Source organism: Schistocerca gregaria, chromosome 4 (assembly GCF_023897955.1).
Source record: "Schistocerca gregaria isolate iqSchGreg1 chromosome 4, iqSchGreg1.2, whole genome shotgun sequence".
NCBI classification, from domain to species: Eukaryota; Metazoa; Arthropoda; class Insecta; order Orthoptera; family Acrididae; genus Schistocerca; species Schistocerca gregaria.
The window spans coordinates 757,336,038-757,358,227 of NC_064923.1; the positions used below are offsets into that span (position 1 = coordinate 757,336,038).

At 46.2% G+C, this 22,190-nt stretch overlaps 1 protein-coding gene across 1 annotated transcript in view; it reads left to right on the plus strand.

The window, feature by feature from the left end:
* Positions 1 to 22,190, plus strand: part of LOC126267904 (muscle M-line assembly protein unc-89-like) — a gene marked incomplete at its 3' end in the record, with an annotated part of 447,423 nt that overhangs the window by 399,157 nt on the left and 26,076 nt on the right. Inside the window, exons 14-16 of the mRNA XM_049973214.1 lie at positions 5,480 to 5,723; positions 11,634 to 11,982; positions 18,052 to 18,431. Of these exons, the coding sequence (XP_049829171.1) occupies positions 5,480 to 5,723; positions 11,634 to 11,982; positions 18,052 to 18,431 (973 nt within the window). The remainder of the gene's footprint in view (positions 1 to 5,479; positions 5,724 to 11,633; positions 11,983 to 18,051; positions 18,432 to 22,190) is intronic.

Consider the following 22,190-nt stretch of genomic DNA (forward strand, 5'->3'; position numbering starts at 1 on the left):
ATTATCTGTCCATATTTCTGATTCTGGATTGACGGAGAATCATAATTCATACATGTAATGCTTATGGTCAGTAACGTAAACTGCACTGGAAGTAAACTTTTGATGATGCACCGATTAACTACTTTTCATTTGCTCATTAATGAATCTTCTTTCATTCATTTTAGATGAAACTTGTAAGTCACCACCTAGGGAACTCTCTTCGTCTCTTTCCAGTCAACAACCTCGAAAACATTTAACAGTACTAAATTTTTAATAAGCGTCCCTGGTGTTTCTAAGACCTTCCCGCATTTAATATTGACAAATACAAAAGAAATCAGACACAAATAAATAAGACAAAAACAACGATACTGATAGTTTGTTACAACTGTCCTAATAATGGTATCGTCTTTCACATTCCTGTAACTTAGGATACAATTAGTACGTGTTAGCGTAGTCGCAGGTCTCGTACCACCATCTAAAATCTCGTTTCCGGTCTTTCAGGACTGAAACATCGTCTGCTTGTTGTAATTTTGTAACAGTATTTGTCCAGTTCTTAGATCCGAAGTTATTTGCTAATAATATTGTTGCAGTTATTCTTGACCACCACGAATCTTGGACCTTGCCGTTGGTGGGGAGGCTTGTGTGGCTCAGCGATACAGAAAGACGTACTGTAGGTGCAACCACAACGGAGGCGTATCTGTTGAGAGACCAGATAAACGTATGCTTCCTGAAGAAGGGCAGCAGCCTTTCCAGTAGTTTCAGGGGCAACAGTGTAGATGATAGACTGATCTGGCCCTGTAACATCAATCAAAACGGCCTTGCTGTTCTGGTACTGCGAACGGCTGAAAGCAAGGGGAAACTACGGCCCTAATTTTTCCCGAGGCCATGCACTTCTACTGTATGGAAAAATTATGATGACGTCCTCTTGCGTAAAATATACCGGATGTAAAATAGCCCCCCCTTCGAATCTCCTGGCGAGGACTACTCAGCAGGATGTCGTTATCAGGAGAAACAAAACTGGCGTTCTACGTTTCAGAACGTCGAATGTCAGAAGTCTTAATCTGGCAAGTAGATTAGAAAATTTAAAAAGGGAAATGCATAGGTTAAAGCTAGATATAGTGGGAATTACTGAAGTTCGATGGCAGGAAAAACAGGACTTCTGGTCAGGCAAATGAAGGTTTATAAATAAAAAATCAAATACACATAATGCAGGAGTACGTTTAACAATGAATAACAAAATAAGAACACCGGTAAGCTACTATGGACAGCATAGTGAACGCATTATTGTAGCTGACACGAATCCCACAACCACCACAGTAGTACAAGTTTATATGCTAATTAGTTCCACAGATGAGCAGGAGATTGAGGAAATGTATGATGAGATAAAAGAAATTATGCAGATAGTTGAGGGAGACGAAAATTTAATATTCATGAGGGACTGGAATTCGTTAGTAGGAAAATGAAGCGAGGGAGAAGTAGTAAGTGAGTATAGACTGAGGAAAAGGAACGAAAGAGGAAGCCGGTTGGTAGTGTTTTGCACAGAGCATAATTTCATCTTAGCTAACACTGATTTTAAGAATCATGAAAGAAGGTTGTATACGTGGGTGAGGCCTAGAGACACTGGAACGTTTCAGATTGATTTTGTAATGGTAAGACAGAGATTTGGAAACCAAGTTTTGAATTGTAAGACATTTCCAAAGGGAGATATGGATTCTGACGACATTTTATTGGTTATGAACTGCAGATTAAAACTGAAGAAACTGCATAGAGGCGGGAATTTAATGAGGTAATATCTGGGTAAAACGAAAGAACCAGAGGTTGTAAAGAGTTTCAGAGAAAGAAATACAGTAGAAGAAGAATGGGTGGCTTTGAGAGGCGAAATAGTGAATGCAGCATATGACCAACTAGGTAAAAAGACGAGGGCTAGTAGAAATCCTTGGGTAATACAAGAGATATCAAATTAAATCGAGGAAAGGAGAGAATACAAAAATACAATTTAAATGAGGCACGCGAAAGGGAATACAAACGTCTAAAAATGAGATCGACAGGAAGAGCAAAATGGCTAAGCAGGAATGACTAGAGGACATACTCGTATGTGAGGATGTAGAAGCATCACTAGGGGTAAGGTAGATACCGCCCGCAGGAAAATTAAAGAGGCCTTTGGGGAAAAGAGAAGCTGCTGTATGAATATGAAGAGCTCAGATGGAAAACCAATCCAAAGCAAAGAAGGGAAAGCAGAAAGGTGAAAGGAGTATTTAGGGGGTCTATACAATGGTGTTGTAGTTGAGGGCAGTATTATGGAAATGGAAGAGGACGTGGATGGAGATAAAATGGGACATTTGATACTGCGTGAATAATGTTTTAGAGCACTGAGAGACCTAAGCTGAAATGAGGCCCTGGGAGTAGGCAACGTTCCATTAGAGCTACTGATAGCTTTGGGAGAGCCAGCCATGACATAACTTTTCCACATGGTGAGCAAGATGAATGAGACAGGCGAAATACGTTCAGACTTGAAGACGAATATAGCAATTCCAATTACAGAGAAATGAGGTGCATACAGGTGTGAAAATTACCGAACCATCAGTTTAATAAGTCACGGCTGCGAAGTACTAATACGCATCCTTTATAGAAGAACGTAAGAAGTGGTAGAAGCCGACATCGGGGAAGATCAGTTTAGGTTCCGGAGAAATGTAGGAAAACGTGAGGCAATACTGAACGTACCACATCTCATAAGAGATAGGTTAATGAATGATACACCTATGGTTATAGTATTTATAAAGCTGGAGAAAGCTTTTGACAATGTTGACTGGAATACTCTCTTTCAAATTGTAAAGGTGGCACGGGTAAAATACAGGGAACGAAAGGCATTTACAATTTGTACAGAAACCAGATAGAAGTTATGAGTCGAGGGGCACAAAAGAGAAGCAGTTGTTGAGAAGGGAGTGAGACAGTGTTGTATCTTATCCCCGATGTTATTCAATCTGTATACTGTGCAAGCATTAAAGGAAACAAAAGTAGAATTTGGAGTAGGAATTAAAATACACGGAAAAGAAAAATTTTAAGGTTTGCCGATGACATTGTAATACTGTCAGAGACAGCAAAGGACTTGGAAGAGCAGTTGAATGGAATGGACAGTGTCTTGAAAGGAGGATATAAATGAACATCAACAAATCAAAACGATGATAATGGAATGTAGTCGAATTAAAGCAGATGGTGGTGAGGAAATTAGATTAGGATGTGAGAGACTTAAAGTAGTAGATGAGTTTTGCTATTTGGGGAGCAAAATAAATGATGATGGACTAAGTAGAGAGGCTATAAAATATAGACTGGCAATGGGAAGAAAAGCGTTTCTGAAGAAGAGAAATTTGTTAACATCGAATATAGATTTAAGTGTCAGGGAGATATTCCTGAAAGTATTTATATGGAGTGTAAACATGTATAGTAATGAAACATAAGTATTTTAGACAAGAGGAGTGTAGAAGCTACCGAAACATGGTGCTGGGAAGACGGTGAAGATTGGATGGATAAATCACGTAATTAAGGAGGAAGTAGTGAATGGGATTGGGGAAACAAGACGTTTGTGGTACAACCTGACTCGAAGAAGGCCTCGGTTGAGAGGACACATTCTGAGGCATCAAGAGATCACCAATTTAGTACTGGAGGGAAGCGTGGGGGGTAAAAATCGTAGAGGGAGAGCAAGAGGTTAATACAGCAAGCAGATTCAAAACGATGTAGGTTGCAGTAGTTACTCTGAGATAAAGAGGCTTGCACAGGATAGAGTAGCATGGAGAGCTGCATCAAACTAGTCCTTGGAATGACTGAAAGTTTGTCGGTGGAGTTCTGGTTCACGCTGTATAATAAAGTTTAGAAAATACTGGTTGTGTTTCCGTAAGGCAGTACGCCTAGTGTACGTAAACACCATATTGTTAACTTTCACGCATTTTGTTGCAGTAAGTAGCTTGTAGCTGCATGTGGAAGTGAATAATCTGAGCCGTACATCTGCCTATGAAAAGCGGGGCGACAAAAGTCGCCAGTAACAAACGAATCGCAATTGAAAGGGAAGGCATATGACGGAACACTAACTGTATTTTTACACTGCATAAAATACACATGTAATGTAAGGCTGGAAGATCGGACCGGAGAAATACACCAAAAATATTGTTTATTAACTGTATATGGTCCTTGCCACATAAAAACAGAACGATTTTTGTCTAGAGGAAATGATTTTGGCTTGGCACATTTTCGTAGGAAATGCTGCTGATGTTGTATAGTTAATTACAGTAATGTCAAATAAATACCGTAAGCGGTCAGTATTCTGTTACAAAACATCCTAGGCGTTGTAAATTTATTTCGTTTGACTGAAGGTTTGACGTTGTATTTAGGACGAGACTTTTAGTAAATTTGATGATTTATGGTTATCATATAAACTGGTTAATGCCTTCACCACTGCAGAAATTCCGTCAACCCGAATACTCATTTTAGTTATTTCACTTTGAAATACTCTCATTAAGAGCACATCCTTCGTGAAGGAGGACTGGTGGTTGACTGAATGACGAATGTAACTAATTAAAATTTTAGTAATAGCTTTTTTATAACTATTTAGAGCTCTGAAGTCCAGGACAGTTTTGACTCTGCAGCACACCGGAATAATGGTCTCATCGTATGTCGAGCCTCATCGAAAAAGTGTACGATTGTCAGTAACTGAACTATTCGAAGTATATCTGCAAGTAAATTACATGATAACAGTGTCACATTTCACACAGGAAATCCGCGAAATATTGGTGCAAGGGTCACAAAAATATCGCTTAAAAATGTCTACATGCGTAAGCTCTACAAACTCCACAAGGTATTACCAGGGTTTAGAGGTGGGTACATCGTACTAATGCTGTTGGCTTCCTGTTGTATTCCGTCGTTTTCCTACATGCCTCAGCACGCATTTTAAATGGTTTTATCTTATCCTCAACATCCCTGCGTAAGATACACAAGTACATCTATTTAAGGTCCCCGAGAATCTCCGTTACACTTTCCTATAAACTATACCGACATTCTACGGTCCTAACAGCACATGTGCTCATTCGTTCGCTGTCTGCCGCCACTCCAACTTGATAATCATCCCAGACGAGGGAGCACTATTTTGGAATTGGTCGCAGTAGCAGCTTGTAAGGGATTTCGTTTACAGCTGGAGTGCACTTTTACTGAACGAATCATAATCATAGGTACTGTTTTAAGCGCGAGATTTAGTTTGAAGTGAGGGATGCATGACTTGTGTTCTTAGAATAGAGTCTTAAAATGTGGGGTAGGTATTCTGTGCTTCCATAGCCCTCCAGTAATAATCTTGGCACTAGATTGTCGTTGAGGCTTAGGAAACATAATGATCTGGGAAATCGTTCTGTGAATCCTTCTGCACGTCTGAGTCATTCAACTTTTCCTCGCGGAACAAATGGCAATTGACTTCTCTTACTACTGTAATCACTGAGGCGAGACGCGGCGGTTTGTGCAGAGCACAACGTGGTGGATCTGCCGCCGATGCGGTTCACCAAGGAGTCGTCGCAGTCGGGCAACCTGCTGATGGAGGCGGTGGTGATCGACGTGTCGGGGGAGTACTTCACGACGGCCGACGAGGACCTGCGCACGGACGCCGACCTCGAGGAGCTGTCCATCACCGACGACAACGGCCAGCAGCCGCAGCTGCCGCGCGACGACGACGCAGCCGCCGACGCGTCGCCGCCCGTCAGACCTCCCAGGTGGGCGCCCGCGGCGGCTCGCCCGCTCCCTCCAAAGCCCCACAGTGGAGGGGAGCCTCCAGCCGTGTGGGGCGAGTCAAACTGTGCGAAGGCCTGCAAAATACCGGGGGGTCACAATTAAACTTTCCCTGTTTAACACGTTATAACAGGGCGATCTTTGTACGAGTACTAAATTGGTAGCATTCATGTCAAGGACATGGGGAAGAGAAGTAATGCAGAGTCAATCCATTTGAAACAATTTTAATGTGCTGCTACGGTACATCATACGACTACATACTGGTACCATTACTGATACAGAAGGGGCTCAATGTGGCGACCATCAGTATCCGTATGTGTCCGAAAGCGCAGGATTGCATTCTGCACAGCAGAGAGAAGCATGTCCGTAGGTATGGCTCTGAGCACTATGGGACTCAACTGATGTGGTCATTAGTCCCCTAGAACTTAGAACTACTTAAACCTAACTAACCTAAAGACGTCACACACATCCATGCCCGAGGTAGGATTCGAACCTGCGACCGTAGCAGTCATACGGTTCCGGACTACGCGCCTAGAACCGCGAGATCCGTAGGTATGTTCGACACCTCTCTTGATATGCTGCGCTTCAGATCAGCACACGTCAGAATGTTTCCCTGGTCAACCCTGTCCTTCACGTAGCCGCCGGCCGGGGTGGCCGAGCAGTTCTAGGCGCTACAGTCTGAAACCGTGCGACCGCTACGGTAGCAGGTTTGAATCCTGCCTCAGGCATGGATGTGTCCTTAGATTAGCTATGTTTAAGTAGTTCTAAGTTCTAGGGGACTGATGACCTCAGAAGTCCCATAGTGCTCAGAGCCACTTGTACCATTCGACCATTTTCACGTAGCCCCACAACCGGAAATCACAGGCAGTGAGATCAGGTGATCGAGCCAGCCAAGCATTTGGAAACGATTGGGTGATAATTTGATCGATTCCAAATGTATTTCGGGAACGCAGGTGAACTTCACGAGCGATGTGCGGTGGTGCCCCATCTTCCATGAAAACTGTTGAGTTCAGTGCGTCTCCCTCCTGTAGCGCGGGTATGACACGCTGTCGAAGGATATCGCAGTAACGCTGGTCAGTCACACTGCACGTCTTTGGTCCTTGAGCGCCAACCTGTACGAAAAAGGACGGGCCAATGATGAATGTAGTTGTGAAGCCACACCACGCAGTGGCACGTTCACCATACAGAGGAACTTGATGCACAGTGACTGCAGGCGAAGTCCGCCCCACTCGGAAAGTCTGTGTGTTCACCTTACGCGTCACAGAAAAATAAGCCTAGTCTGTCCGTGGGACGGTCCAGGGTTAGCCCTCGTCAATTTCAATCCTTGCGCGAAAGTGGAGAGCGAAGTTAAAACATCGTTCTGCGTCCTGTAGTGCAAGCTGCTGTGCGATATGGATCTTGTACGGATACCATTTGAGAATGGTTGGAAGCATCTTCGTAGAGTGCACCACGGGATATTCAACTGTCGTGGCACAGGACGCGCAGTGCCTCACGGTCGGGAATTCCGTGCAGGCGTGGTGTGCCACAGCAACATCGATTTCATCAACCACCTGTGGTGCAACTGGTCATCGGCCTCTTCCCGGAGCGACGCCCAGTTCTCCAGTTGATTCGAACTTCTTCATCATACTCCGCTCAGCAGGTGAAGAAAGAGGACCCTTCCGTAATCCTCTCAGCTCGCTACATTCTCGATGTGCAGCTGCAGCGTTACTGTTGTTTCGATGAAATAGCTTCGCCAACAATGCGCTGCTCCTTTGTTCAAGCTAGTGTTGACACGTCGACAAGTGCACTGCGACTGGTCAGGTGTGTCAGACCGTCAACCACGATGAGTGATCACGGCACCTGGCGGCCGTAGTTGGAACTGCACGGTGGCGCCCTAGCGCGTGGAAATCATGCACCCCATACTCCATTAACTTTACCAATTTTGGTACTCGTACGGTAATTACTTTCCGTGTTATAACGTGTTAAATTAGGGAAAGTTTAATTATAACCACCCAGTACACTGAAACACGACTACTGCTTATCTTCAGGCACTGATACTTGTGAGGGTTACTTCTAAATTTTATTTATGGATTCTTCCGTTACTTCTTGGTGGAACAATTTCATACTTGAATAACATTGAATAACAAATACACTGTTTTTGTTCTACTGATTTTTGTTTATTTTGAAGGAATTTTCGGCTTATTAGGCCATCTTCAGGAAATAATTGAATAGTGTCCGGAAAGGACGCTGATTCTTAGATGTTACCTAGAGTGTTATGTATCAAACTTGCTTCTTAATGCAGAATTACACTCCATACAATGGACGGTGTACAGCACAATAAATAATTAAACTACACAATACTACAGGTTAAGGGACCTTTTTTCTGAGATAAAGTTAAACTGATTATTCGTCATTTATGCTGTGTAAACACATGTTTCTTTTTTTTACATCGTAAATTAACTGAAGGCAATGGACAGTATTATACACAATAACTACATTATTACAGCATATATCGTATATAATACACTCCTGGAAATTGAAATAAGAACACCGGGAATTCATTGTCCCAGGAAGGGGAAACTTATTGACACATTCCTGGGGTCAGATACATCACATGATCACACTGACAGAACCACAGGCACATAGACACAGGCATCAGAGCATGCACAATGTCGGCACTAGTACAGTGTATATCCACCTTTCGCAGCAATGCAGGCTGCTGTTCTCCCATGGAGACGATCGTAGAGATGCTGGATGTAGTCCTGTGGAACGGCTTGCCATGCCATTTCCACCTGGCGCCTCAGTTGGACCAGCGTTCGTGCTGGACGTGCAGACTGCGTGAGACGACGCTTCATCCAGTCCCAAACATGCTCAATGGGGAACAAATCCGGAGATCTTGCTGGCCAGGGTAGTTGACTTACACCTTCTAGAGCACGTTGGGTGCACTGTATACATGCGGTCGTGCATTGTCCTGTTGGAGCAGCAAGTTCCCTTGCCGGTCTAGGAATGGTAGAACGATGGGTTCGATGACGGTTTGGATGTACCGTGCACTATTCAGTGTCCCTTCGACGATCACCAGAGGTGTACGGCCAGTGTAGGAGATCGCTCCCCACACCATGTTGCCGGGTGTTGGCCCTGTGTGCCTCGGTCGTATGCAGTCCTGATTGTGACGCTCACCTGCACGGCGCCAAACACGCATACGACCATCATTGGCACCAAGGCAGAAGCGACTCTCATCGCTGAAGACGACACGTCTCCATTCGTCCCTCCATTCACGCCTGTCGCGACACCACTGGCGGTGGGCTGCACGATTTTGGGGCGTGAGCGGAAGACGGCCTAACGGTGTGCGGGACCGTAGCCCAGCTTCATGGAGACGGTTGCGAATGGTCCTCGCCGATACCCCAGGAGCAACAGTGTCCCTAATTTGCTGGGAAGTGGCGGTGCGGTCCCCTACGGCACTGCGTAGGATCCTACGGTCTTGTCGTGCATCCGTGCGTCGCTGCGGTCCGGTCCCAGGTCGACGGGCACGTGCACCTTCCACCGACCACTGGCGACAACATCGATGTACTGTGGAGACCTCACGCCCCACGTGTTGAGCAATTCGGCGGTACGTCCACCCGGGCTCCCGCATGCCACTATACGCCCTCGCTAAAGTCCGTCAACTGCACATACGGTTCACGTCCACGCTGTCGCGGCATGTTACCAGTGTTAAAGACTGCGATGGAGCTCCGTATGCCACGGCAAACTGGCTGACAGTGACGGCGGCGGTGCACAAATGCTGCGCAGCTAGCGCCATTCGACGGCCAACACTGCGGTTCCTGGTGTGTCCGCTGTGCCGTGCGTGTGATCATTGCTTGTACAGCCCTCTCGCAGTGTCCGGAGCAAGTATGGTGGGTCTGACACACCGGTGTCAATGTGTTCTTTTTTCCATTTCCAGGAGTGTATAATATAGTATATATGGAATAGGGGCCTTGAAGTTGTGAAGGGATTTGCGTTAATGAACAGCTGACTGATACCATTGCTTAGTCTGATGAGACAACGGTTAAACGAAATGGAACCACACCATAGCCGTGTGTACTCGGCAAGAGACAATCCCCATATTACGAGAGAACGAGCTTTTAATCTTCCTGGGTTAGTGTGATGTGGTATGTCCGTCAGAGGACTTGTAGGACCATTCCTTTTTTAAGGACACAAGTTCTTACGTTCTCTACGATTATAAGTTTAAAAAAATTTCGTTAACTTTGAGACGGAAATTACCTTTTCAGCGGGTTGTTCCTGGGATTGTTTGGGCAACTTCTTTGTCCTGTTGCTCGATCCAGTGGGAAGGGCTTTACTTAGACGCTCATATGTTATGAATTTATTCATCGTGGATGAAACACAGCATTAGCAGATTATAGTGTATGTCAGTGTTTTTTTTTTAGAAATATGAATATATTTTTAGTTGTTTAGCAAAGAATGTTGTTAGTGAAGAGTATGTACACATTCGACAATAAGAATTAGAATATATTTCGATTACTTAAATCTCAAATAAAACTAATGTCAGCACTTGTATGATATTTCAAGTTATAATGTTCAGATCATCATGTCTCTATGAGTTTCTTGTGGGTCAGAATTATAGAATGGACTGTAAAAGAAGATTATAATTAATGTTACAGGGTGACATTGAACTACATGAAGTAAAACCGTCATAACTTCTGAAAGGTTTGCGTTAGGACGTTCAAACTGCACGGTTGTCCACGGGACACTATGGGAATTAGTGTGCGCATAGTTAGTATGGTTTAACGACGAGTCGACTTTCATTTTGGAGGTTTGTTAAGAAGCGAAAGAGGCGCATTTGTGGCGCTGAGAACCCGCATTTCGAGTTCGAGAAGTCTCTTCACCATCAGCGGGTGACTGTGTCGTGTGCATTGTCCAGTGACGGAATAATCGGTGCGATATTCCTTGACGTCACGGCGACTACCGAACTGTACGTGAAGGTTTTGGAAGATGATTTCATCCCCGTTATCCAAATGGCCCTGAATTCAAGAAGATGAGGTACATGCAAGACGGAGCTCGACCCCATGGAAGCAGGAGAGTGTCTGATGTCCTGGAGGAGCACTTCAGGGATCGCTCTCTGGCTCTGGAGCGCCCACACGCCACTGGCATGGGCTTCGATTGGCCGCGATATTCTCCGGATGTGAAAACGTGCCACTCCTTTTGTGGCGGTGTATTAAAAACAAGGTTTACAGCAGTAACTCCAAAACCATCGCTGAGCTAAAAAGAGCCATTCAGGAGATCATAGACAGCATCGATGTTGCGACACTTCAGCGTGTCATGCAGAATTTCGCTATTGGCCTGCTCCACATCATTGCCAATGATGACAGGCATATCAAACATGTCATAACCTAAATGCAAATATCTGAAGTGACGTTTACATGTTGAAAAAAAGTGCGTGAACGCCATAGTTTGTAGCTAATTTACATTTTTTTCATGTAGTTCAATAATTGTCACCCTGCCTGTTCAAAAAAGCTCCAAAGTTAGGGTATAAGGAAGAGCAGGTACAATGTCGCAGTCAGCATCAGCAAGATGTTTGCTGGAGGCGGCACGTCTCCTCCAGACACTGGGGGAGGGGGCAGATCGGGGGGGGGGGGGGGGGGACTAATTTGATTAATTTGTTGCCTGACGTACTTACAACAAAAGACCAACCAATACATCTTCTTAAGACTAACCAATATATCTTCTTCCCTGACGTGAAAGTCTGCATTATGAACAGAGAGTGAATGTTTTTGTGACATACTTTGCAATGATTCTGAGTTCTTTTCAGTAACTGGTCATTTACCTCGCTCTTGTCATGATCACCATGTTTTTCTATCAACTTGTACTGTTTGTCCGTAACGTGTGGCACCACTGAGAGCAGTCCGTGTGTCGGCCGGCAGAGCGAACAGGCAGCAGTCGAGCGGCGACAACACGTTCCACAGCCTGTCGGACGACACGCGCTACGACCCGCCCGCCAGCGGCGGCGTCTCGCCCCCGGCTGCAGCCGCGGGGAAGCCGGCGTTGGACGTGGACGCGGCGGGGGCGGCGCCGGCCACGCCCACCGAGGAGCGCGCCACGCAGGCGGGCGTGGTGCGGCCCAAGCGGCGCTCCGTCGAGAGCGGCCAGGGCGAGTCCTTCGAGAACCTGTCGTCGGCCAGCGAGGCGTCGGTGGCGCGGCCCGGACAGATCCTGCGGAAGGGCACCCTGCGAAAGCGAAGCCGCTCCACCGACGCCGCCGCCTCCGCGGAGGTGCGCCCCACACATCACGCCTGGTCTTTAACAAAAAGACACAAAGAATACACACAGACGCACACACACATTCTTCCCGTAGCCTATACTGAACAGCACCTTCATTGGCGTTAAACTAGGCCAGTTTCGTAGATGTAACGTACTACCACCTACATTCGAGCCGGCCGCGGTGGCCGAGCGCCTCTAGGTGCTTCAGTCCGGAACCACGTGGCTGCTACGTTCGCAGGTTCGAATCTTGCCTCGGGCATGGATGTGTGTGATGTCCTTAGCTTAGTTAGGTTTCAGTAGTTCCAAGTCTACGGAACTGATGACCTCAGATGTTAAGTCCCATAGTGCTTAGAGCCATTTGAAGCTACATTGGACTAAGACATAATTAGTGATACAGTAAGAAAAAGAAGTGTAGCAGGTCAATAAAAGGGATTACTAATTAATAAATGTAGGTTGGATAATGCGGAGGAGAGTGAAAGAAAAGTGCAATAGAAAAGTCACTCCTCTGTTGGACAGTATCGAGACTATTCAGATTTCCAGAAGATAAAGCAGAGCTTATGATAATTGTAAATATACTACACTCTACCAGAATGCAACTTTCAGTTTGTGATTCACTAGAGGAGAAATCCAGCTCCGTCAAGGCAGTTATTTATAGCTGAGCGTTCACATCCCATCCACGTAGCGTCTTCCCTTGTCCTTAATGTTTGTGGCGTCGTCTCTCTAGCACTAACTCTCTTACAGTGATATAATTTTGTATGTAAATTCAGAGGCATATGTGGACACTGTGTACAAAATGTTTTGCGAATGAAGTTTGAAGCAGGGAAGCAATAAATTTAAACGTCATGCACATCGGGCAGTTCCTCACGTACCTCACAGTTCACGACGCCGTAACTCCTGAACACTGTCTCGTACAACGATATAATTTTGCACTTACATTCAGTACTACATGTGCCGGCCATCTGTAAAATTTGTCGTCAATACAGTTAGTAGTAAATAAGTAATGAATGTCAGGCCTCATGCGGTACTTTTACTGGAAGAACAGCGGGAAAGTAGTAAACGATGAACATTTCCCCTTTCATAATCTTGTAGAGTTTTCAGCAAGGAAAAGTTTAGTAAAAGTTTAAAATTATCTGTAAAGTAAGATGCAAGTCGCTAAGTCCCTCATTGTCAAATACTAGATTAATAAAGTATGCGAATCTCAAGCATCGTGGGTTACGCTTCTTTTTCACCCGCACCCCTTTGATAAGTAGGTGGACACACACACACACATCCATTTTCATATTACATGTGGATACGTGTCAGACTGTCAGGGAAGGTAGATTACCAATATGACTGTCCAGTGACCTATGAATATAGCATATGGTACAGAACAAGAGAAGATTGAGGCCTAACATCACAGCGACAATGTGGTAACTAAGACATATGGCTCCAGTACCCTTTCGTACTAATTCAACAATACATCCAGAACTCCGGACAGGTCATGTATTGTACCACAGTGAAATGGTAACAGTCTTTGTATGATGAGTCACCAAAAGTACTGAAGGACCAATGACTGAGAAAAAGCACTGTGTGAACGTCACGTTTTTGGTTTGGTCTAATGCATCCTAGTTGGACATAAGATGCACTGACATTATCAGTCAGATACTGAAGACATCTCTTACACATTAATTTACGGCTAGCTCAGGTCGTCTGGAGGTTTCACACTTTGAACAATGCTCATTTATGTTACAGTGGAAAAGGTGTATAAGGACTAGTCGCTTGAGGACATTCTTTTTCAACTGTGAAACAAATGAAAAATGTAGGTGTATTCCTACTACACATGAGACAGAATCTTGTGCACCCTCTATAGGATGTTTACAGACCTAGGAAAACAAAGATAGAATGTATCACAACTGAACATATTTAAGAAATCTTGCTCTTTTATAGTATTGTAATGATTGCCTCTAGTACAGATCAACTTCAGCATCACGAAGAACTTAATAGAGAATTCTTGAAAGTAAGTCCGAAATCAAGTGTAATAAATCTAAAATAATTATCAACATATGAAAAGTAAACTTCCACAAGCTAACAGATGAACGAGTTGATAAGTTTTTGAATTTACAGTAGTTGAACACGGTGAATGGTTGCACAACAAAAGAAATAAACGGAAGAGTAATAATGGATTGGAATGTTTTGAATGTACTGAGTAGGATACTCAAAACTACATTTCCAATGTGTCTGAAAGAGCGCTAAAAGTTTTGACCTATGGCAATTAGACAGGGACGTTTAATGGAGAAAGTATTAAGAAACTGAAAGTGCTTTAGTGACAGGTGGAGAGATATATGGTGGGAATTACTTGCAGAGAAAGAGATATAAAGAAATTTCTGAGGGGACAGACTGAAGAGAATGCTATAAATATGCCTGTAAATAAAATTAAATGGAGGACATGTGGACAGGCCAAGAGTTGGTGGATCGACCCAAGAGGAACTATGTTGGATTAATAGATAATGGTAAATAATACTAGAAGACATGCACGGGCAGCATGTATATACGTAGCTGAAGACTGTTACGTGGAAAAGTGTGAAACTGACTTTTATCCAGTAGTAGACATTGAATTGCTGAAGAACATGATGGTATTGATGGCAATAAATCCAGAAGAGTGGAAGGCATTACGTCTTGGATAGCTGGCTAAACATTTTAAAGTCGTACACTGTGTTAAGCGAATTACGATACTTTTGGTTCGTTTTGAGTCTACGTACTTTGACTGCAAAGATGGGTCACATTCACGGCCTGAGTCAACGAAAGAGAAGGAACTTACGTATGGTTAGAAGAAATCAGTTTGTAAATGGTAATTACAGTGTCTATTGACATACAGAAAGAAAAATAGTGGACGAAGAACTAAAGCCTGTGGTACTCCAAATGAGGTCAGCCTTCCATGACTGCTCTCTGTTACAAAGGTAGAGCTTACTTATGTGTAACGCACATAGGTGTGAAATTTCAACAGTACACTACCTGACAGAACTAGGTGTTTTATTTATGATTTTCTAAGTCGTTAATGACATCACTGGGGTGAACAGGGCTGACAACAAACTCGTTTCCAAGTAGTTCATTTGCGACTCAGTTTAACCCAGTTTAAATATATATTAAGTCATCAGTGTTCTGATGGCCTTGATTAAGTTCGGCATGCATTTCCTTCCTGTATCAACGTCTCCATTGGAAGGTAGAAGTTGCACTCAATATCCTCAAATATCTGTTGGAAGTTTTCCCACCTGTCTTTCCCTACAGTTTTTATCGTCTCTAGCCTCCTCAGATACCATGGATTTTATTCTTTGCTGTCTTAACACATGTCTTTTCATTGTGTCCTTTTTTCTTGGCAATTCTGCAGAGAACCTCCTCATTCCTTATTAGTCCACATAATTCTCAACGTCCTTGTGCTGTACCACCTCTCCGATTCTCTTCTTTTTCGGTTCTACTATAGTCCATGCAATCCTGTGCTCCAAATGTACATTCTCAGACGTGACTTCCTCAAATTGAGGGCGAAGTTTCATACTGACAGGCTTGTTTTAAACAGAAATGTCTTCTGTATCTGTCCTAGTGCACTTTTCTTGTCCTCTTTGCTTCGCCAGTCATGTGTTGTCTTCTATTCAAGTAAGCAGAATTACTTCACTTCGTTTACTTCATGGTTCCCAATTCTGATGTTATATTTATCGCTAATCTCATTTCTGGCACTCCTCATCAGTTTTTTCTTCCTACTGTTTTACTCTCAGTCCATAGTGTGTGTGTATTAGGTTACTCATTCGATTCAGCTCTTTCTGTAATTCTTCCTCGGTTTGACCGATATGTCATCTTCCAATCTTATCATTGATATCCTATCACCATGAGTTTTAATCCCTCTTTGAACCTTGCGTCTATCCCCGTCATTGTTTCTACGTTATATGGATTGAGCAGTAGAGACGACAGAATATATATATACACTCCTGGAAATTGAAGTAAGAACACCGTGAATTCATTGTCCCAGGAAGGGTAAACTTTATTGACACATTCCTGGGGTCAGATACATCACATGATCACACTGACAGAACCACAGGCACATAGACACAGGCAACAGAGCATGTACAATGTCGGCACTAGTACAGTGTATATCCACCTTTCGCAGCAATGCAGGCTGCTGTTCTCCCATCGAGACGATCGTAGAGATGCTGGATGTAGTCCTGTGGAACGGCTTGCCATGCCAATTCCACCTGGCGCCACAGTTGGACCAGCGTTCGTGCTGGACGTGCAGACCGCGTGAGACGACGCTTCATCCAGTCCCAAACATGCTCAATGGGGGACAGATCCGGAGATCTTGCTGGCCAGGGTAGTTGACTTACACCTTCTAGAGCACGTTGGGTGGCACGGGATACATGCGGACGTGCATTGTCCTGTTGGAACAGCAAGTTCCCTTACCGGTCTAGGAATGGTAGAACGATGGGTTCTATGACGGTTTGGATGTACCGTGCACTATTCAGTGTCCCCTCGACGATCACCAGAGGTGTACGGCCAGTGTAGGAGATCGCTCCCCACACAATGTAGCCGGGTGTTGGCCCTGTGTGCCTCGGTCGTATGCAGTCCTGATTGTGGCGCTCACCTGCACGGCGCCAAACACGCATACGACCATCATTGGCACCAAGGCAGAAGCGACTCTCATCGCTGAAGACGACACGTCTCCATTCGTCCCTCCATTCACGCCTGTCGCGACACCACTGGAGGCGGGCTGCACGATGTTGGGGCGTGATCGGAAGACGGCCTAACGGTGTGCGGGACCGTAGCCCAGCTTCATGGAGACGGTTGCGAATGGTCCTCGCCGATACCCCAGGAGCAACAGTGTCCCTAATTTGCTGGGAAGTGGCGGTGCGGTCCCCTACGGCACTGCGTAGGATCCTACGGTCTTGGCGTGCATCCGTGCGTCGCTGCGGTCCGGTCCCAGGTCGACGGGCACGTGCACCTTCCGCCGACCACTGGCGACAACATCGATGTACTGTGGAAACCTCACGCCCCACGTGTTGAGCAATTCGGCGGTACGTCCACCCGGCCTCCCGCATGCCCACTATACGCCCTCGCTCAAAGTCCGTCAACTGCACATACGGTTCACGTCCACGCTATCGCGGCATGCTACCAGTGTTAAAGACTGCGATGGAGCTCCGTATGCCACGGAAAACTCGCTGACACTGACGTCGGCGGTGCACAAATGCTGCGCAGCTAGCGCACGGCGGTTCCTGGTGTGTCCGCTGTACCGTGCGTGTGATCATTGCTTGTACAGCCCTCTCGCAGTGTCCGGAGCAAGTATGGTGGGTCTGACACACCGGTGTCAATGTGTTCTTTTTTCCATTTTCAGGAGTGGGGTGAGCTGATATGAAACTTCCTGGCAGATTAAAACTGTGTGCCGTACCGAGCCTCGAACTCGGCACCTTTTTCCTTTCGCGGGCAAGTGCTCTACTAACTGAGCAACCCAAGCACGACTCACGTGCCGTCCTCACAACTCCACTTCTGCCAGTATCTCGTCTCCTACCTTCCAAACTTTACAGAAGCTCTCCTGCGAACCTGCAGAACTAGCACTCCTGAAAGAAAGGATATTACGGATACATGGCTTAGCCACAGCCTGGGGGATGTTTCCAGAATGAGATTTTCACTCTGCAGCGGAGTGTGCGCTGATATGAAACTTCCTTTCTTTCAGGAGTGCTAATTCTGCTAGGTTCGCAGGAGAGCTTCTGTACAGTTTGGAAAGCAGGAGACGAGGTACTGGCAGAAGTGGAGCTGTGAGGACGGGGCGTGAGTCGTGCTTGGGTTACAAAGATGGTAGAGCACTTGCCCGCGAAAAGCAAAGGTCCCGAGTTCGAGTCTCGGTCCGGCACACAGTTTTCATCTGCCAGGAAGTTTTATATATATGCTTGTGTCACACCTTCTCTGTCGTGAGCGCTTCGTTCTCGGTCTTCCATTCTTATTTTTCCCATCTTCGCGACTTTCTCCCTCAAGACTTCTCAGTTGCCCGATACAGCTCCCGAAACCTTAAGCAGTGTTACAGAGATGTGCTCCTGGGCTAACACGAGACGCCGGTGCCCGCAGGACGTGTCTGGCGGAGAGACGCCGCTGCCTCGCCGGAGGCAGCTGTCGCTGGACATGGAGGCGCCCAAGGACGACTCGTATTCGGAGGAGGGCGACGGGCTGAGGACGCGGCTGCTGCGCGACGCGGCCGGCCGGCGCTCCGCCAAGACGCCGTCCGTGGAGTCGGTGCGCGAGGAGGAGCCGCTCGTCCCCACGACCATCGCGACCGAGGTCGAGAGCCGCCAGCCGCAGCTGCAGCCGCAGCTGCAGCAGCGCGCCCTCGACGTCGACCTGCCCACGCTGCACGCGCCGCCCCCGCCGCCCACGCCCGTCACGCCCGCAGAGGGCGCGCCGCCTTCGGCCGCCGTCTCCGACCCGGTCGTCATGGAGCAGCTCACCAGGTGGGCCGCCCGCCGGCTGCCCGCACCAGTCCTGCTCCGCGCAGGTTCATGTTTCCCGGGTTCGATTCCCGGCGGGATCAGGGATTTTCACCTGCCTCGAGATTACTGGGTCTTTCTGTTGTCCTCATCATTTCACCGTCATTTATGAAAGTGGCGACATTGGGTTGAGTAAAAGTTCGGAACCTGTACAGGCCCTGATAACCGCGCAGCTGAGCGCCCCGCTAGCCAAACATCATCATCATCATTATCAGAGTAATGTTTCTGAAAAGTTCTCTGGTATCCAACCAGGTGGCGTCGTTCAAATCTACATCTACATCTACATCATTACTCTGCAATTCACATTTAAGTGTTTGGCAGAGGGTTCATCGAACCACAATCATACTATCTCCCTACCATTCCACTTCCGAACAGCGTGCGGGAAAAACGAACACTTAAACCTTTCTGACCGAGCTCTGATTTCTCTTATTTTATTTTTATGATCATTCCTACCTATGTAGGTTCGGCTCAACAAAATATTTTCGCATTCGGAACAGAAAGTTGTTGACTGAAATTTCGTAAATAGTTCTCGCCGCGACGAAAAACGTCTTTCCCAACTCGCGTATCACATCTGCCACTCTCTCTCCCCTATTACGTGATAATACAAAACGAGCTCCCCTGTTTTGCACCCTTTCGATGTCCTCTGTCAATCCCATCTGGTAAGGATCCCATACCGCGCAGCAAGATTCTAACAGAGGACGAACGAGTGTAGTGCAAGCTGTCTCTTTAGTGGACTTGTATCTTCTAAGTGTCCTGCCAATGAAACGCTGCCTTTGGCTCTCCTTCCCCACAATATTATTTATGTGGTCTTTCCAACTGAAGTTGTTCGTAATTTTAACACCCAGGTACTTAGTTGAATTGACAGCCTTGAGAATTGTACTATTTATCGAGTAATCGAATTCCAACGGATTTCTTTTGGGACTTAGGTGCGACATTTCAGCAAGCTGACTTGGTATCATCTCCAGCCTCCACTATCCCATCCCATCCAGCTTCCAGTGCCGAGATCGTACAGGAAGTGCACCGCATCAGCAGCGGCCGAACCGTGCGCCGGTGTCACAGAGCGTCAGCACCGTGAGCCGGCCCGCAAGGATCGCGGACCGAAGTTCGACAGTCGCAGGAACTGCACTGTCTGATCAGAAGTATCTCGACACCGGACTCTGCTGTGTAAGGCGGAATGGACCGCTACATGTCGCGGGACGCCAACCCGCCAATACAACAGGAGACGGAAAGTATTGAATTCTCGCTAGTGAAACTACACTACTGGCCATAAAAATTGCTACACCACGAAGATGACGTGCTACAGACGCGAAATGTAACCGACAGGAAGAAGATGCTGTGATATGCAAATGACTAGCTTTCCAGTGCATTCACATAAGGTTGGCGCCGGTGGCGACAACTACAACGGACTGACATGAGGAATGTTTCCAACCGATTAATCGTACACAAACAGCAGTTGTCAGGCGTTGCCTGGTGAAACGTTGTTGTGATGCCTCGTGTAAGGAGAAGAAATGCGTACCATCACGTTTCCGACTTTGATAAAGGTCGGATTGTAGCCTATTGCGATTGCGGTTTAACATATCGCGACATTGCTGCTCTCGTTGGTCGAGATCCAATGACTGTTAGCAGAATGGAATCGTTGGGTTCAGAAGGGTAATACGGAACGCCGTGCTGGATCCCAAGGGCCTCGTATCACTAGCAGTCGAGATGACAGGCATTTTGTCCACATGCCTGTAACGGATCGTGCAGCCACGCCTCGATCCCTCAGTCAATAGATGGGGACGTTTACAAGACAACAACCAGGTGCACGAACAATTCGACGACGTTTGCAGCAGCATGGACTATCAGCTCGGAGACCGTGGCTGCGGTTACCTTTGACGCTGCTTGACAGACAGGAGCGCCTGCGATGGTGTACTCAACGACGAACCTGGGTGCACGAATGGCAAAACTTCATCTTTTCGTATGAATCCAGGTTCTCACGAAATTCCAACGACCAACTTTCTCCTCCGAATGCGAAGACAAAAAATGGTTCAAATGGCTCTGAGCACTATGGGACTTAACATCTGTGGTCATCAGTCCTATAGAACTACTTAAACCTAACTAACCTAAGGACATCACACACATCCATGCCCGAGGCAGGATTCGAACCTGCGACCGTAGCAGTCGCGCGGTTCCGGACTGAGCGCCTAGAACCGCTAGACCACCGCGGCCGGCTGCGAAACATTTTGTTGACGCCGACCTACATAGGGAGAAACGATGACCACGATAAAATGAGGGGAATCAGAGCTCGTACAGAAAGATATGTGTGTTCGTTCTTTCCGCACGCTATACGAGATTGGAATAATAGAGAATTGTGAAGGTGGTTCGATGAACCCTCTGCCAGGCACTTTAATGTGGTTTGCAGAGTATCCACGTAGATGTAGATGTAGACATTACAGCACTCGTAAAGTTGCCCAACTCGAGTATTGGTGATGTGGTTGTGAGGTGGAAACGCGAAGGAACAGCCACAACTAAAGCATGCCAGGCAGATCTCGTATACCGACAGACAGGTTATGCGGGGCATTGCGGACGGTAGTTGTAAAAACGAATGAAATTAGCCATAGGTATCACTTACGAATTCTGAAGTGCTACCAGCAGTCCAGTTAGGTGGAGTGTGTGTATGGAGCTTAAATAGTAGGGTACTATGGTCGAGCGACGTCAGATAAGCCACTCATTTCTACAGTCATTGCTGAGTGTAAGTGACGTTTGAGGTGGTGTGTAGAGCGTCACCACTGGGCAATACATGACTGGAAACGAGCTATTCTGGATTGTGAATCACTCTGTACCCCCTGACAATGCGATGGAAATGTGAAGAACGTCTGGGGGAAGTTATCTACCATCAAATGTAGTGTCTAGGCTGGAGCACATAGAAGGTTGGGTAACGGTATGTGGGTATTTTTCGCGGTTGTTCCGTGGTACCCTCATTGCGCTCAAGCAAACGCTAAATTCGGAAGAATGTGAATACATTGTACACCATTATTTACTGTGTATAGTAGAGAAACAGCTCGGAGACGATGATTCTTTCTGTCAGAATGCACCCTGTCATAAAGTAGCATCTAGGAGGCATTGGACTGTGGACAACAACAGCTTCCCTGAAATGGACTGGCCTGCCCAGAGCCCCGACCTGAAGCCAGTGGGATGAGTCAGAACGTCGACCCAGCGTCCAGCGTTACAATCTACTCTGGGTTTGGATTTTGAGGAATAATGTGTCGCCATTCTCCTCACTGAAACTTCGGTCAGCAGATTTCAACCTCTCACAAAGGTGAAGGGTGGACATACTGCATATCAATGGCCTTAATAGGTATCCGGATACTTTTCGTCATATTTAAGAACTTTTAACATTGCAGCGCTTCAGAAATCGTGAATAATTTAAAAATTATAAAGAATCCGCCTCTATTGCAAATAGAAACCGGCTGTTGACTTTGGTTTCGGCACGGATAACCACGTCTCCTTCGGAACACACTAAAACTACAATCTGCCTAAAGCGGCATGATCCAACATTTGAGCGTTCTGTATTAATGTTGGACCATGCCGCTTTAGGCAGATTGTAGTTTTAGTGTGTTCCGAAGAAGGCTTTGTTATCCGCTCCGAAACCTAGGTCAACAGCCGGTTTCTATTTGCAATCGAGGTGGATTCTTCATAATTTTTTTCATCATATAGTTCCTAACACGGCACCAAGCAGGAGAC